Below are 16,538 nucleotides of genomic sequence, written 5' to 3' on the forward strand. Positions count from 1 at the left end.
GGTCGGAAATGCGCCACCTTCGGTGCGTGGCCGCCTAGGTGTCACGTCGACGCTCCAACTTAGCTGGTATCACGAAAAGCCGAGCGTTGGAGATCTCCCTACTCATCTCTGATACAAGTTCTATGTCCATTGGCGTGGTGAGGACGATAACTCAAGACGCGAAATTAATCATAAATTTGGTTTAATTATTGCAGATTATCGAACTGCGTCCTGATGAAGTTGTGAAAAATAATCATCAGGTCAAAACCCAGTTCTTAGCGCATAAGAATGAACGTGTTGCGGTTCGTGCCGAACGTGATCTGTAGCATCACAAAATGTGATGGTTATGTAGCAAGATATTATGCCTTCAAGTCGGCTCTCAAAATAAAATGGGTTCGGCCCGAAAAAATTCCATTTTACAAGCCAGAAAAAACCGGGGACCTTGGTTTGAATTTGAAAGTAACGTCGAAAGATTTTGCTGGTAGATTTGGCGAGTCTAAAGAATTGCAAGAGTACGTGTTCTGTTCTTTGTCAGACTTTGCATACATTTTGGCATTCATTTGATACCTTTCTTTTGTATTCAATTTCCTGAAAAGGTTTCATTTTTCATATCAACAATTTTTAGCGCCGACGAAGTAGTCAAGAAGCTGTTTACGCTAGAATATCTTCCAGAAATGGAAACAAGAAAAATGAAACGAAACAAAGCAGTCGCTCTTGTAAGGAGGCATGAATTAGACTGGGGCTCAATGGAGGCAAAACGTATGTTATTTAACAGTATTTTGCTATGAATTACTTATCCTTGTTGTGAAAATACAAATCAATTATCTATTACAGTTGCAAAGATGACCGCTATTATTCAAGACATGCAAAAAACAATGGATAAATTTCCTAGGAATGCAATCCTCAAAGTTGAACTCAACGAACTCATTCATAAGCGGAAAAAATTCCTCGGATATTTACGCCAATGGGACTATAAACGATTCGAATGGATTCTTGAGAAGCTCAACTTGGTCTATAAACCATATCCTCCGTAAGTCATATTATGATTGAATAATGTCAAGATCGTAAGTCATACCATTTAAGATTCAGATGATTTAAGTAGATCATTTATTTGTTTCGTTATGTCAACAAATATAGCAAACTCCTAAAGTAAGTAACAAATCGATTTCTAGAAAACTTCTCCCAGTAACACGGAAAGACTCACTCCGCAAGCTAACCCAAAAACATTGTGATGAAATTGTACAAAAAAAGTTGGATGCTTACAAAGCTGAGCTGACCTTAAAGCAAAAACAATTCTTCAAAGAAAAATCAGAAAAGCTTGCCTTCATCAGACAAGAAGAGTTGGAATGTGAGTTAGAACCTACTGTTACCGAAGAAGAAATACAAGAAGCCAAGAATAAGTACGAATCGCTTTAATAAACATATTTCTTTACCCGAATGACTTGGACCCTGTATATACATATGAATAAAAATTATATACCAAATATTATCCGAATAGCGACTGATGATTGAACTAAAATTGAAATAGAAAAATGTTGAATAACTAAGTATTAAGTGATATATGTAAACCATGATTCCATTTTATTTAATTTATTACATTACAAGATGATGTTAAAAATATTCAGTCAGACGTTTAAACGTGACTCCTTTTAAAATATTAATTATAGCCAAAATACAGTTTGTTCGAATACATTATATGCTCTAGGGTGATCCTTATTTGGCAATCGGAAAAATTTTCATTGGAAGGCCCTCAGATCTGTTCCAAATCATTAAAAAAAATCTGTCTCGTTTCAATCCTTTACATCACTGGAACACATGCCGCTAACGTCTGAAAGTTTTAAATGCAAAATACATATAGTTTTTATAATCAGTTCTTTCATTTTGTATGACTTTGGTTTAAATTCAGAGATCAATTTGAAACTTGGCAGAGTTTTTCCTTATAATAGTAGAAACAAACCGTGAAAATTTCACAATTTTATTAATTTAAAATATATTTTTTTTTTATACAAGCTTAATAGTATCACTTTTATTAGGCTCGTATATAAGGAAATAATAATTATAGGATTTTGAAATTTTCAAGGATTGTTCCTATCATAAGCAACAACTCTGCCAAGTTTCAAATAGGTCCCTCAATTTATACCAAAGTCATACAAAACGAAATAACTAGTTCTAAAAACTACATGTATTTTACATTCAACGCTTACACAGCTTAGAGGCACGTGTTCCAGTTGACGTAGAGGCTTGAAACTTTACACAGATTTTTTTTTAATGGTTTGGAACAGATCTGGGGGGCGCCCCAATGAAAATTTTTCTGATCCCCACATAATGACCAACGTAATACGCACACATATGTTGAAGAGAAGTCGCAAAAAAGAAAATTGACGGTGCAGTTTAGAAATTAATTATACTAACATTAGTCGATTATATTCATATATGACAGATTAAATTCTCCATCAAATACTCCGAAACATGGTTATTGTTCTTTGTTGTTCGTTTTTCAGTTTGTTGTGTTATTTTAAACTGCAAAGTATGAATTGTCCTTGGAAGCGTTATAGACTTCATCTGTGCCTGGACCGTTTATTATTACTTTTTTTTGCACTGCTTGAAGACGATCTATTTTTGTGAGAATCTTTGCTATTGGTATGGCTGTCCTTGACTGGGGTAGTTACGTGATCTATACCTCCGTTAGACATCGGCCCATTAGTAAACTGAACGTTACTGTTGTCTACGTTACTTAGAGTACCATTATTCTGGGAATAACTTGTTTGAACCAAGGTGTGATTTTTACCACTTGTTTCTTTGTTATTGCCTGCCGTTAACACTGAATTTGTAAAGCTGCAATTGTCCTCGCTCCCGCTGTTACCAGCTTGAGATTCCGACTCGCTGTACCGCTCAACTGGAATCATTTGTCTCTCGTGAATAGTTTAAAAAAAAATAAATAAATGAATAAAAAATAAAGGGAAAAGCGAGTCTGTTGACACAGCTTAATTACAGAAGTCATTTTTAGTTCTAATCTTCATAGTTTACTTCAACTAGAATTCTAATAAACTTTATTCATTGAATTGTCTATTTTGTTGATTCAAGTTATCAAAAAAGACTAAGGTTGTTGAACAAACTTTGCATTCATGGTAATGTAACAGTAAAAAAAGTGATAGACCAAAATCAAAGAGCCAATAGAATATATATATATTATCACAATGTACATATATGTATACTGTCACTGCACATAGAATAAAAAAAATATATATATATATATTAGGGTGGGCCAAAAAAAATGAGTATTTTTTTTTTTTACTTTATACTCTGAAAATCGGTTGCTAGATACCTCTAAAGAATTCTCACGAAATATGAGCTCTTAATTTTGATAACAAGGTCCTCCGCTTTACAATTTTGCATTTTTTCCTGAGTATTAGAAACAAAAATTCATATCTCTTTGACAACTGTTCGTTAAAAAATATCTCTCCTCATATTCTTGTAGGAAATCGAACGCTCTACAAAAAAGGTCTCTTACAATTTTTTCGTAAACCTTACCGTTTAAAAGATATCAAAGCTTAAAGTTTGATTATTTTAAGAGAAATTTCTGTTTTGCTTATGAATTTTTTAACTCGCTTACAAAAAATTTTGATGAATTGCGCAACTCATAGTTTTGTAGGAAATTAACTGCTCTACAAAAATGGTGTCTTATGATTTGTCGATTAAGTTAAGCGTTCAAAAGATATTCATCGTCAAACTTCAATGCATACTAATTTTAACAGTTTTTGATGAATAATTCGAAAAATTTCAATTTAATTTATAAGTTTCATGAAAATTTATTCCAATGTGAGTTCCTAAGAAAAGAGAAATGTTTTAAACTATTTTTCTTTTATTTTTTTAGTTCTATATATTATATAAAAAAATAAAAAATTTCTAAAAAAAGAACTAAAAAAATAAAAGAAAAATAGTATAAAAATATATATTAAAAATTAAAAAATATATATTATATAGAACTAAAAAAATAAAAGAAAAATAGTTTAAAACATTTCTCTTTTCTTAGGAACTCACATTGGAATAAATTTTCATGAAACTTATAAATTAAATTGAAATTTTTCGAATTATTCATCAAAAACTGTTAAAATTAGTATGCATTGAAGTTTGACGATGAATATCTTTTGAACGCTTAACTTAATCGACAAATCATAAGACACCATTTTTGTAGAGCAGTTAATTTCCTACAAAACTATGAGTTGCGCAATTCATCAAAATTTTTTGTAAGCGAGTTAAAAAATTCATAAGCAAAACAGAAATTTCTCTTAAAATAATCAAACTTTAAGCTTTGATATCTTTTAAACGGTAAGGTTTACGAAAAAATTGTAAGAGACCTTTTTTGTAGAGCGTTCGATTTCCTACAAGAATATGAGGAGAGATATTTTTTAACGAACAGTTGTCAAAGAGATATGAATTTTTGTTTCTAATACTCAGGAAAAAATGCAAAATTGTAAAGCGGAGGACCTTGTTATCAAAATTAAGAGCTCATATTTCGTGAGAATTCTTAGAGGTATCTAGCAACCGATTTTCAGAGTATAAAGTAAAAAAAAAAATACTCATTTTTTTTGGCCCACCCTAATATATATAAAAATCGACTATTTTTTTTTTCACTTTATACTCCGAAAACTTGGTTGGTAGAGACCTCAAAAACATTCTCTCCAAGTATGAGCTCTTAATTTTAATAGGAAGGTCCTTCGCCTCGCAGTTTTATATTTTTTTCTTATGGTGAGGAAGAAAAATACATATCTCGGTATCTACTATTTATAAAAAACAAATTCGTCTCATATTTTCGTAGGAAATTGAATTCTCTACAAAAAAGGTCTCTTACAATTTTTTTTGTATACCTCACTGTTCAGAAGTTATTGAAGGTTAAATTTTGATCATTTTAAGGAAGATGTCTTTTTTTTTATGAATTTTATAACCGTTCAATAAAAAGTCATTATAATACGCGCAACTCATGGTTGTGTCGGAAATTTACTGCTCTACAATAATGGTCTCTTATGATTAGTCGATTAAATTAACCGTTCAGAAGATATTCACCGTCAAACTTCAATGCACACTATTTTTAATAGTTTTTGTACAAATTTTGCCAAAACTCATGGATTAAATTGAAATTGTTTGAATTTGTACAAATTTCTCCGAAACTCATGAATTAAATTGGAATTGTTTTAATTATTAACAAAAAACTTTTCTATATATATATAACATTATTTCTATATATATATAACATTCTATATATATATATATAGAATGCGTATTCGAAAATTTCAGGTGACTTGAAAAATTAACGACGAAGCCAGGAATCGAACCTGGTGTCTAGAGATGCTTTACCAGAGACTTACTCCACTAGACCACCTAGCCGCCTGACTTCCGTCGTTAATTTTTCATCTCACCCGAAATTTTCGAATTTGCATTCTCTACGAATTTTTCTCACGTAAAAATATATATGACTTCTTCATATCATTCTGATGATCGGCCGGATCCGATCCAAATGGCTTGATACAGGAGTGTAATGAGTTACACTCACAAACAAGCCACGATTACATACTGTCTCAAACTGTGTCTCTTGCGACGAATCCTTCAACTTCTATATGTATATATCAACTTCTATATAGAATATATATATGGGACATTCCACAACAATTCGACCTGAGTTTTGCCCTTGAACGCGCGATTTTTTCTATGATTCTTCTCAGTTTGAAACGTACTCAATTTTTTTTTTCGACTCAATTTGAATTTTCTACAATTTTTAGAAACGATTTTATCGACCGTCCGAAATTAGAAATTTGAAAAAATTATGAAAAATCCTGCGTCAGATATAAAAATTTTCAAGCTTGGACCCGGAGTGGGCCGATCTTCCTTTCTTACTATTTACAAACTGTTACTGACAAAAACACATTAAAAAAATTAGAAGCGAGAGTTATTTTACTATGAATGGTTGCTGGAACATTTTCGTGTGTGTGTACATACTATATTGACAAAGTGAATTACTAACGACTGAATGGTTTAATGCACTTGCACTACAAATTGAAAGCAAGACCAGTTGTTTTGTCTGGACGACCAGTGTTTATAAATTCAGGTGACAGGTCAATGCAATGTATGTAACCTCGAAAATTTCGACATCTAGTGGTCATATGAATTTATGAATCCTGGTTGCCTTGACAAAACAACTGCTCTTGTATTTTAGCGCATGCGCTTTCAATCATTCGGTTCGTTAACAATTCACTCTGGTTATAGTGGTATACTTATACAAAGTGAATAGCTACGGTTGAACGATATAACGAACTCGCTTGTACTAAAATTCTAGAGCAAAAGCAGTTGTTTTGTCAGGACAACCGAAATTTGTTAGCTTACATACATTGCGGCAACCTATCACCTGAACTTATAATAGTTGGACATCCTGGCAAAACAACTGGTTTTGCTTTAGAATTCTAGCACATGCGCGTTAGGCTACTCGACCGTTAGCTACTTTGTATATATATATATATATATATATATGTGTATTTAAAAAAAAAAAAAAAAAAAAAAAAAAAATGGATTCTTCCTAACGCTGCCCGATAAAATGCCTGTTTGGGACCTAAATAATAAGCTCTTAAAAATTGAGCCACGAGATATTTACGAAATGCAAAATCACAACTTCAAATATTCACTTTTCTTTTCCAAAACAATTTTTTTTTTTTTTTCAAATCTTCAGATTTCATATATTAATTTTCAATTCTCAATAAAATAGAAATTTCATATCAAATCCCAAATTTTGTTGATCGACTGAATTGACAAAAAAAAAAAATTGTTTTGGAAAAGAAAAGTCAATATTTGAAGTTGTAATTTTGCATTTTGTAAATATCTTGATAAATACGCAATATATGAAAAAATCACAACAGACTTTTTGTCATATATGTTATATTTTGGGAGATTTTTAGGAAAAAGTGGAAAAAAAAAAAAAAAACGAACAATCAACCGCGCCAGTTCTTACGCAAAAGCTATGTGGCTCAAATTTTAAGAGGTTATTTTTTAGGTTCCAAACAGGTATTTTATCGGGTAGCGTTAAAAAAAATCCAAAAAAATTTTTTTTGAAACTAATATACATATACATATTAGAGTGTCCCAAAAAAACCGACTATTTTTTTTTTTCAAAGAACATTGAAAAATCGTTAGAGTATCTCTAGAAAATGACCCTGTGAAAATATAAGCTCTTAATATTAATATTTAGAGGTGGCGATTTGTAATTTTCTATTTCCCATTTAATTAACATGGGAAAATTTTTTTTTGAACTTTGGAATTTTGTGATGGGATAACGAGCTACTTCATAAGTATGACAAAATCAGGTCTTATAGGAAATTTGATGCTCTACAAAAAAGGTCTGATTGACATTTTGCGTAAATCCAGCCGTTTCAAAAATATCGAGCCTCAAACTTCGGACTGTTTAAAATTATGCTTTTTTTTCGTAAATACAACAAAAATTAATTTATATGTATTATAAACCCAGAATTATCAACTGAAGAATAAATATAAGAATAAATACATGCATATATTTATTGTCCAGTTGATAATTCTGGGTTTATAATACATATAAATTAATTTTTGTTGTATTTACGAAAAAAAAGCATAATTTTAAACAGTCCGAAGTTTGAGGCTCGATATTTTTGAATCGGCTGGATTTACGCAAAATGTCAATCAGACCTTTTTTGTAGAGCATCAAATTTCCTATAAGACCTGATTTTGTCATACTTATGAAGTAGCTCGTTATCCCATCACAAAATTCCAAAGTTCAAAAAAAAATTTTCCCATGTTACTTAAATGGGAAATAGAAAATTACAAATCGCCACCTCTAAATATTAATATTAAGAGCTTATATTTTCACAGGGTCATTTTCTAGAGATACTCTAACGATTTTTCAATGTTCTTTGAAAAAAAAAAATAGTCGGTTTTTTTGGGACACTCTAATACATATACATATATATATATATATATATATATATATATATATAGAGAGATATATGAGTTTACAGGTATGTAACAAGGTAAGAACATGATGTAGCTCAAGATAAACACAACTATCAAGTATAAAGCTGTGGTGTGTACAGTGAAATTATAAAGGATTAGGTAATTTTCTGGTAAAACAGCATCGATAATGGAAATAGATTTATGGAACAACAAAATAGACAACAATAGTGCCAGATAAAAGGGTGAGAATTCAAAATTTAGTTATGGATATCCATTGTGGACCTTACTTTTGTCTTGTGTATTTTCCAGTATTCCATTCACAGCCTGTAACAGAAGATATAATTTTCAATAAACTTCTCCTGTTAGGCTTGGATTACTTAGGATCACTTAAATAAAATATGCCTATACAATAATTTAAAATACAACAAAAATTTGTTTAATTAAGGATAATATAGCATACTTACAGCAACAGATGTGATTGACGATTTGGAAAACAGCCGTTCTGCTTCTTTGAACTTTCTGTTGCGCTTATCTGCCTTACTATTTGTGTTCTTATTGCTTGCTAAATAACGATCCCAGCCTCGTATAATATTCCCATACAGTTGCGTATCCTCAAGATAGCTTCCCTCAAAAGCATATATCTGTCGTTCTAAATTTGCTAGCGTGTCCTAAAATTGAATTTTTCCTATTTGTCACTCAAAATTTAGCGGCTTCGTTTCAAATTTCCTTAGAGCCAATTGGTTCGTCTTTCGTGATTGTAGTTAAGCGCTTAATAAATCGCGATCCGAGTAGAAATATATGATTATAACTTCGAAATTGAATCAAACATCAGGGACGAGAACGAGTCAACGTACGACATGAGGCATTAGTTTGGAACATAGATTATAAACGGGTGATATCCTAAGATGTAAAGTTTATCCAAATACATGCTTGTCTTTACTAATTTTACGGTATTATTGGTATCGTACTGTACGGCAGATCGGACGGGGTTTAATACCAAAACCTTTTAGCAAAATATATTATATTTATTATATAGTATATTTGACTCACCGCTATTTCAGCCTTACGCTTCACAAGCTCTGCTAACTCTGTCCGCAAATCCACTGATGATTTAGTTGACATAGTTTTGACAAGTTTCTTTTGCAATTTTGTGTTTTATAAGTTAAAAATTTGCTTCACACTAAATAATTGCATGTAAGTCAGAGCACGGTCTTCTTGCATACAGCTCAGTCACGCATACAGGCTGGGAAGTCGTAGGGTGAGGGGAGACTCAAATAGTCTGGCAAAGCGTAGTGCTCATTTTCGCCACTTGGAGCAGTACAGGCTTGGGGTAAGCCAATCAAGAGTTAGCTTTGAACAGCTGTGTTATGATAGTACATGAGTGTTGTGTGACGTCGGAACGGTACCTAGTGGAAATCTCCAGATGTTAGACACCGGAAACATTCACACGCAGCTACAGCTAGACTCACATCGGTAGTTTGGGTCACCAATTACCGATTAAGTATTGAAATACACCGGACAACGGGCATTCTGTCGCTCTAGTCGAACGAACCGAAGAGGGAGAAATTGTTGGATAAAAGATTTAATTTGGCTTACCTTTTTGAGAATATTCTGGATGCGATGACTTGTAGATTGGTGAGAGGTTTTAGCGGAATAACTGACTTTAATATTTGGATATTTTGACTAACTTGGTTTATTTTATGAGTTTTGATATTTAAAAGTCACAAACGCAGAGTTACACAGTGTAAGATCTTAAACTTAGTATGACAAAAAATGGAGTTGAAGCTCGCTGAACTTTTGGGCAGAGTAACGTTGTATGAAAGTTTTAATGCAAAAGGCTAAAGGATTTTACCGCGAGACTGTACCGGAACTAGATGACGAATCTGGAGGTAGAATACAAGAGGACGATCGAGTGATCGGTCACCCTTTTTATAGGGGTCGATCGTTGCGCAGAACGATCCCCCTCTCTAGTTTTTTGGTCACCTTTGCGCACCTCCCCTCTTTTTCTGGGAACTAATTAGGTCACGACATCCTCGCGCATACACGCCTGTTATCTTAGTTCTTTAGCTATTACTATATCGTAGGTTTTTACGTATGGTATATCGCTGCTTGGTGCGGTGGTGTAGGTGCGTGGACTTTGTTCCGTAGTTCTCCGAACTGCGTGAGCTTTTCGTTGTGGCGCCAGCCCCCTTTGTGGCGCCAGCCCCTTTTGTGGCGCCAACCCCCTTTCTGGTGCCCCTCAGCCACTTAACTTCTTCCTGTCTACCTCTTAATGTTTTTGCTATCTTGTTCGTTACAAAGCCCATATTTCATTCTGGTTACCTGTCGTTTGTTAGTTTTATAGTTATATCTATATAGAATTGTATATGTATTATAGTCGACTACTGTCGTTGTTAACCTGGAGTACAATAGCAATTGTTTACGAACATAGTTTGTTATTTGTTTAACATTATTAGAATCGCGCTGCTGCGAATATCCTTAGTTGTTTGTGTTATAATTCTCTTAACAGATTTAGAGTATTTAGTAATTTGATGATTCATAGCTTTAGAGCAGGTTTACATGTGTGCTTTTGTATATGATTCCCTTCTGTAGTTGTTAATTCTTATATTGATATAAATCGGCTTGGAAGCTTCTAGAACGTTTTCGTTTCGTCGGTAAGTTTCCTAATGTATTCTCTAAGTAAGGCTCTGTATGGCTCCACATTGGAGATCTGCATTGCCTTCAAAACGTTGCGCGTGTTGCCTACAATACGGCGTTGCGGAAGAAGGTATAGTTCATGCCGGGTAATTAGCATTCACGGTTTGATGGTTTTGCAGTCTCTGGTTTTATGGGTTATTGCAGCAGCGCTATCTTTACATTATATTGGTTATGCATTTATCTATGGTTTTACAGTCTTCTATACTCCAGGCTATATAGTAAAGCGTATGTTGCTTATAGTATAGCTCTCAGCTCCGAATGCACAAATGGCATTGTTGAGTGCTACATAATAATTGGGTATAATTGTGTTAGTTAATTATAGTGCTAATATGATATATAATAACGCATAACAGTATTATAGTTCTCTGTAGTACGAAGATCTCGTAACATGGTTTTTAAGCCTCGGCTAGTGAATTTCATAGTTATTTCCATCTAGGGATATTTCAAATAGTTAGACAGTTGTTTTAATTTCCTATGGTTACAAGATTCTCGTATTTCGAGTTTGGTTAGTTGATAAAAGTAACATGCAGTAATAATAGTCGATAAAACATACGGACGTTCCGGTCGGATGTTACAGTTGACTGAAGTACACTATAAGCTAACTGATCAATAGACTGAGGCCGTGTTCGAAAATTGACTGACAGTACTGTCAGCAATCTTTCATCTCTTTTGCGTTTCCAAGTTCGTGAATAGCTCTGACTCTGTCCTAGGGAATTTTCAGTACTGTCAGTCCACTTACGAACACGGCCTGAATCTCATGAAGTCCTCAATTCTATAAAATATTCAATTAAACTACAAGTGGCAAAGAAAAGTAACAAATCTGATACGTTGGTGACATTAAACAATTTGTCATCAACCAGTCATTCCGATGCACAATTCCTTTTGTTAAAAGAAAATTCAGTCCATTGATAAGATGGTAACAGATAGGCTAAGGGTATGTTCCGATATACACTGCGAGCACTGCAAGGTGTGACGTCAATTTAGTATACTGCGAAGCCGTTCCTTCATAGTTAGCTATACTGGTTACTGCTTCAAACGGAACGCAGTACAGTATACTGTGATCGACATTTTTTAGCGTTGCATTTATTTCATACATAATATTTGTTTCACACTGCAATAAACACAATTTATTCAAATTTTCCATTTTTGTTTTTAACGGCCGGTATTTTTAAATGACAATATTCAATAATAATAATTATCAATAGTGGAAGCTGTTAAATTTCTGAACGCTGTTGATCACGTGATCAAAGCACTGAGAGCACCTTACCTCGAAAGCACCAGTGTTCACAGTAGAAAAATGGCGACGATTTATGACGTCATATATTTCCCTAGGATACTGCGACTGTACACTGTCCGTCTATAACGGAACGAATTTCTCCCCAGTAAGAGCACTGAACAGTGCTCGCAGTGTATATCGGAACGTACCCTAAAGGTCGAAGCACATAAAATTACAGAGGCCATGGGCAGAATGCAGAAGCCGTAGCGCATGCGCAATTGCGAAAGTCCAGTAGAGCCATATGGCTTCTGCATTCTGCCCATGGCTTATGGATTTTTAATCTACATAAAAATCCATAAGCCATATTCCATGGCATAACAAACACAGAAGCGTGCGTGATTGTACCACTGTTGATTACCTGCAACTCAAAAGAATAGGATATACATTTTAACAGACAGGTAGGCTCTTTTATTGTTCAATAATTAATGTAGGTAAAATTACATACTGGACATGGGTGTCAATATTTCGTCTTTTGTAGATACAACTTTGAATCCTGGGCAGTGTAACATTTTAAGGTTAGGCGGATTTACGCACATGATTTCTCCAATTCATTTTTTGGTCAATTATTAAGAACAATATCTTCGTTAATGTTTTGTTCGATATATTAATCTCAGTATTTTATCTTGGACATTCTACAGTTTAAGTGATTTTTACAATTCAAATTTTTAATATAATTATATTTTTTGTTTAGATTGAATTTCGAATCATAATGAATTTTTATTATAGGAATGGATGACTCTGATTTATTGTTAATTTCCTTGGTTTATCTGGGAGCAATTTTGGTAAATCGCCGAAGAGAGAGAATACGTCGGCGGCGCAAACGTTTGTGGGTCCGACCAATTAACATGCGCAGACGGCAGCAGGGTGCTTTCCACAATCTCTTTCAAGAGTTGAAAACTGATCCGCAGATGTTCTGGAAATATGCTCGTATGACACTTCCATCATTCCAGAACTTATTGGATATTGCAAATCCAAGTTTGTTAAAAAGAAGTCCACGTGCTATTAATCCTGAACAACGACTCGCTTTGACGCTACGGTATTAATTTGTATAAGTCAAGATGTAATTCTACGTAGATAAATAAGTATAATACAATACGTATCCATTCAATATCGTCATATGTATTTTTACCTTTCAGATTTTTAAGTGGAGACAAAGTTCCTGCCATAGCGTTTGCTTATCGTGTCGGTCTGTCAACAGTGCATAAGATAATCAAAGAGACCAGCGACGCATTGGGGAGAGTTCTTGGCCACAGATATCTTCAAGCGCCTTCGAAAGAAGAATATTTACAAATTGCTGAAGGCTTTTGGCAACTATGGAATTTTCCACATTGCTTGGGGGCGATCGATGGTAAACATGTCGATGCACAATGTCCGCCCAACTCTGGCACTCTGTACTTCAATTATCACAAGAGATACAGCGTAGTACTGATGGCTGTATGTGATCATAATTACAAATTCACACTAGTTGATATCGGCTCCGCTGGTAAGAACAGTGATGGTGGAATTTTCGCAATTAGCGACTTGAATCCTGAAAACCGGCAGCTAAATATCCCTGAAGGAGCCAGCAAATTGAGCGGAAGCGACATTCAAATGCCTTATTTTTTCATCGGAGACGAAGCATTTCCTATCGGTAAACATTTGATGAGGCCTTTCACAGGAAATTATCTTGGCGAACGTAAAAATATCTTCAATTATCGACTGTCTCGAGCACGGCGTATAATAGAAAATTCGTTTGGGATTTTAGCTAAAAAATGGGCAATTTACAATCGACCCATTGTTGCGATTCCAGAAAATATAAATAAATATATTTTAACAACTGTGTGTTTACACAATTACATCCGCCACCAAGAAGGTGACAATATTCAGTTTCAAAACAACGATGAAGTTATCGAGAATATCGAAAATGGGATTGCATATGCAGTAAACGTAAGAGAAACTTTGAGCAATTATTTCTTAACACCACCGGGAATGGTAAATTGGCAGTACGATTATGTGACTAGGGGGCAAAATCTAGACTAAAAAAATTAATCGACGTACGACTCACTTGTATATTATATTGTAATATTTATTGCTGGTCCCGTTTCACTAATAATATATACCATCAACAATAACATATTATGCGATACTTAATCTTATTAAAAGGATTATTCTTACATCAGTTTGTAAGTTATTTCCACTATTCATAAAATCACTGTTTTTTTTTAAGTTTGAACACTGCAGGTAAGTTTGGTGGTTAACTGACTTAAATAAAAATATAAAATTAAGAATAGAATCTCTTATACATATGTAGAAATTATCGTAATGAGAAATTTTCAACAGGTCTCGCCTTTATATGATAATGAATTAATGAAGAAAAATATTATATTTATATGATATGACTTAACATGATAATGCCTTTGACTAGACATGATAATTTTCAGTTTTTAATGTTTTTATAATCTAATAGTCACTCACACAGCCAATTAAACAACGTTTAATTCCACCTGACCACTTTGTAGACAAACTCATCCAAAAGTTCTTTCTCCATAGCAAAAAAATATATTGGAGAAAAACTATCTAATCTTTTTTGGGGCTACTATTCTGCCATAAAATTTTCAGGATTTCTCGTTTTTTATTGATTTTTTCATCCTCCTTCATTCTATTCAATTCTGTCACAATTAAATTGCCGAAAGAATGGTCGTGATCGCTACATGTTTGTTCAGGTTTTTTCTTATTTACCAAATGCGCTGTAACTACCTTATTAAAATTAATGAAAGATGCTTCAAATTCATCATTCTCTGCTTCTTTTTTTTTAAAGTCTTTTTTTATCGTTATATATGGATTAAATCTGCCCTTCGTATATGATGGTGGTTTCTTGAAAGTGTTGGGAGTTTCATGTATTGTGGGTGACGCTAGTGGAGACTGATATGATGATTCATTCGACGTGGACGCTGATCGATTTTCAAACTCGTTCACAGTGAAATCTGTTGAAAAAGACGATGATGATGACGCTTCCTCAAAATTCATCACTTCGGGTGTCGTGCATGGAGTCGGTCGATTTGTTGATTCCGATACATTGATGATATCTTGTTGCGATGAACTGCTGTGGATTTCCGAAGTGAAATCGCCTTGCTGCTGCACCCATTTTGAGATTGCCTGATTTCGACTCTCGCTTTGCTGATGAGTTGAACTGAATGGTTGTGTCATCTTGACATTGCTGACCGATCTGAGGAGATATTTAATTCAATTTGTAGATCCACAAGAGTACAATTTTTTACTAATATGATGTAAGAGTCTGCAAAATATAAAGTTGAGAAATCTCACGATCGAGTTTTTACGAATTTATCTATAAATCGCATGGCTTCGAAGTGTACGAATCCTCGCCGTTGAGCCGCTCCACTTCCGCTCTTATTCTCAGTATTTTTTTTTTTTTTTTCTTTCGAGTAAGATTCCCTTAATCGAGTCCAACGAGTGGAGCAAATTTGAGCTGTAATTGAATTTATGAGAAATTTGTTTAAAAACATTTATTGCACAATAGCATAGCAGTTTTTCAGTATTTGATCTATTTTTTACACATCGAGTTATTTTTGATAAAGGATCAACTTAAAAATGATGAATTGTGTGCTTTTGTGGAAGTTCATGAAGTGATGTGAGTGTAGTACACATTGATAAGAATTATATATTACAAAGAAAGTGATAGAGATGCAAATCACATTGCAAATGTCTGCAAGAGAAATCTGTCATTCGAATTCAATCATCGACCTTAATTTAGAGTGAGCAAGGTTGCTCATATAAGAATACTTCATTGGCAAACAAAAATAATACTGACGAGTCGCATTCAAAACTCCGGCTATCTCCACCCAGGAGTTCTCTTTTTTAATGGCATCGCGGTAGTCTTTGCAGCTTGTATCGTACAGATGCGGATAGCTTTTAACCGCATCTATCAAGATTTCATCAAAACCTCGCTCTTCTTGATTTTGCAGTACCACTTGAGGATCCAAATTTTCTTGCATTCCACAGTCTTCGAAATTCCTTGAATTATTGCTTCGTCGACAGTAATCCGTATGATCGTTGTCCATGTCTATAACGGCAAGATCTGAATATTCATATGGAATATAAAGAAAATCATCATACAACCGATGTATTGTAATAATTAGATAATAAATTATTCATGTGGTAAATTTGAGTTGGAGAAATCATGCACGTAAATCCGCCTAACCTCAAAATGTTACACTGCCCAGGATTCAAAGTTGTATTTACAAAAGACGAAATATTGACACCCATGTCCAGTATGCAATTTTACCTACATTAATTATTGAACAATAAAAGTGCCTACCTGTCTGTTAAAATGTATATCCTATTCTTTTGAGTTGCAGGTAATCAACAGTGGTACAATCACGCACGCTTCTGTGTTTGTTATGCCATGGAATATGGCTTATGGATTTTTATGTAGATTGAAAATCCATAAGCCATGGGCAGAATGCAGAAGCCATATGGCTCTACTGGACTTTCGCAATTGCGCATGCGCTACGGCTTCTGCATTCTGCCCATGGCCTCTGTAATTTTATGTGCTTCGACCTTTAGGGAGTCCGAACGCATATGGAGGAATCGTCGAAAAGTGGTTCGTGAAAGTGATGAA

General features: G+C 34.0%; 4 protein-coding genes across 4 annotated transcripts; 2 read left to right on the forward strand and 2 right to left on the reverse strand.

Moving 5' to 3' along the window:
• Window positions 1–62: 62 nt before the first annotated feature.
• On the forward strand, window positions 63–2,342 carry LOC124187198 (28S ribosomal protein S15, mitochondrial). The gene is made up of 4 exons (XM_046579560.1): window positions 63–491; window positions 605–738; window positions 814–1,009; window positions 1,152–2,342. Exons 1-4 carry the CDS (start codon window positions 268–270, stop codon window positions 1,393–1,395), a joined length of 798 nt encoding a protein of 265 aa, XP_046435516.1. The 5' UTR covers window positions 63–267; the 3' UTR covers window positions 1,396–2,342.
• On the reverse strand, window positions 1,538–9,190 carry LOC124187199 (chromatin modification-related protein MEAF6). Its single transcript, XM_046579561.1, has 4 exons — window positions 8,998–9,190; window positions 8,412–8,615; window positions 8,235–8,271; window positions 1,538–2,875 (listed from the first exon to the last, which is right to left on the reverse strand). The coding sequence occupies exons 1-4, from the start codon at window positions 9,067–9,069 to the stop codon at window positions 2,538–2,540; spliced, it is 651 nt and encodes a 216-aa protein (XP_046435517.1). The 5' UTR covers window positions 9,070–9,190; the 3' UTR covers window positions 1,538–2,537.
• Window positions 9,191–12,099: 2,909 nt separating this feature from the next.
• On the forward strand, window positions 12,100–14,440 carry LOC124187200 (protein ANTAGONIST OF LIKE HETEROCHROMATIN PROTEIN 1-like). Its single transcript, XM_046579562.1, has 3 exons — window positions 12,100–12,318; window positions 12,647–12,956; window positions 13,057–14,440. Exons 2-3 carry the CDS (start codon window positions 12,649–12,651, stop codon window positions 13,937–13,939), a joined length of 1,191 nt encoding a protein of 396 aa, XP_046435518.1. The 5' UTR covers window positions 12,100–12,318; window positions 12,647–12,648; the 3' UTR covers window positions 13,940–14,440.
• Window positions 14,441–14,476: 36 nt separating this feature from the next.
• Window positions 14,477–16,421, reverse strand: LOC124186669 (transcription factor Adf-1-like). Its single transcript, XM_046578550.1, has 4 exons — window positions 16,236–16,421; window positions 15,729–15,995; window positions 15,224–15,386; window positions 14,477–15,125 (listed from the first exon to the last, which is right to left on the reverse strand). The coding sequence occupies exons 2-4, from the start codon at window positions 15,976–15,978 to the stop codon at window positions 14,477–14,479; spliced, it is 1,062 nt and encodes a 353-aa protein (XP_046434506.1). The 5' UTR covers window positions 15,979–15,995; window positions 16,236–16,421.
• Window positions 16,422–16,538: the final 117 nt, after the last annotated feature.

This window comes from Neodiprion fabricii, chromosome 7, assembly GCF_021155785.1.
Source record: "Neodiprion fabricii isolate iyNeoFabr1 chromosome 7, iyNeoFabr1.1, whole genome shotgun sequence".
Classification (NCBI taxonomy): Eukaryota; Metazoa; Arthropoda; class Insecta; order Hymenoptera; family Diprionidae; genus Neodiprion; species Neodiprion fabricii.

Excerpts from the sequence above, each read along its gene's own strand:
- LOC124187198 (XM_046579560.1), top strand. The coding sequence starts at position 268 with ATGAACGTGTTGCGGTTCGTGCCGAACGTGATCTGTAGCATCACAAAA. Across the intron at positions 492-604 it reads GAGTCTAAAGAATTGCAAGA|CGCCGACGAAGTAGTCAAGA; the intron begins GTACGTGTTCTG and ends AACAATTTTTAG. Across the intron at positions 739-813 it reads GGGCTCAATGGAGGCAAAAC|TTGCAAAGATGACCGCTATT; the intron begins GTATGTTATTTA and ends TATCTATTACAG.
- LOC124187199 (XM_046579561.1), bottom strand. The coding sequence starts at position 9,069 with ATGTCAACTAAATCATCAGTGGATTTGCGGACAGAGTTAGCAGAGCTT. Across the intron at positions 8,616-8,997 it reads AGCGTAAGGCTGAAATAGCG|GACACGCTAGCAAATTTAGA; the intron begins GTGAGTCAAATA and ends ATTCAATTTTAG. Across the intron at positions 8,272-8,411 it reads CGTCAATCACATCTGTTGCT|GCTGTGAATGGAATACTGGA; the intron begins GTAAGTATGCTA and ends CTTCTGTTACAG.
- LOC124187200 (XM_046579562.1), top strand. The coding sequence starts at position 12,649 with ATGGATGACTCTGATTTATTGTTAATTTCCTTGGTTTATCTGGGAGCA. Across the intron at positions 12,957-13,056 it reads CGACTCGCTTTGACGCTACG|ATTTTTAAGTGGAGACAAAG; the intron begins GTATTAATTTGT and ends TTTACCTTTCAG.
- LOC124186669 (XM_046578550.1), bottom strand. The coding sequence starts at position 15,978 with ATGGACAACGATCATACGGATTACTGTCGACGAAGCAATAATTCAAGG. Across the intron at positions 15,387-15,728 it reads CGGAGTTTTGAATGCGACTC|CTCAAATTTGCTCCACTCGT; the intron begins GTCAGTATTATT and ends ATTCAATTACAG. Across the intron at positions 15,126-15,223 it reads AAATTCGTAAAAACTCGATC|ATCGGTCAGCAATGTCAAGA; the intron begins GTGAGATTTCTC and ends ATATCTCCTCAG.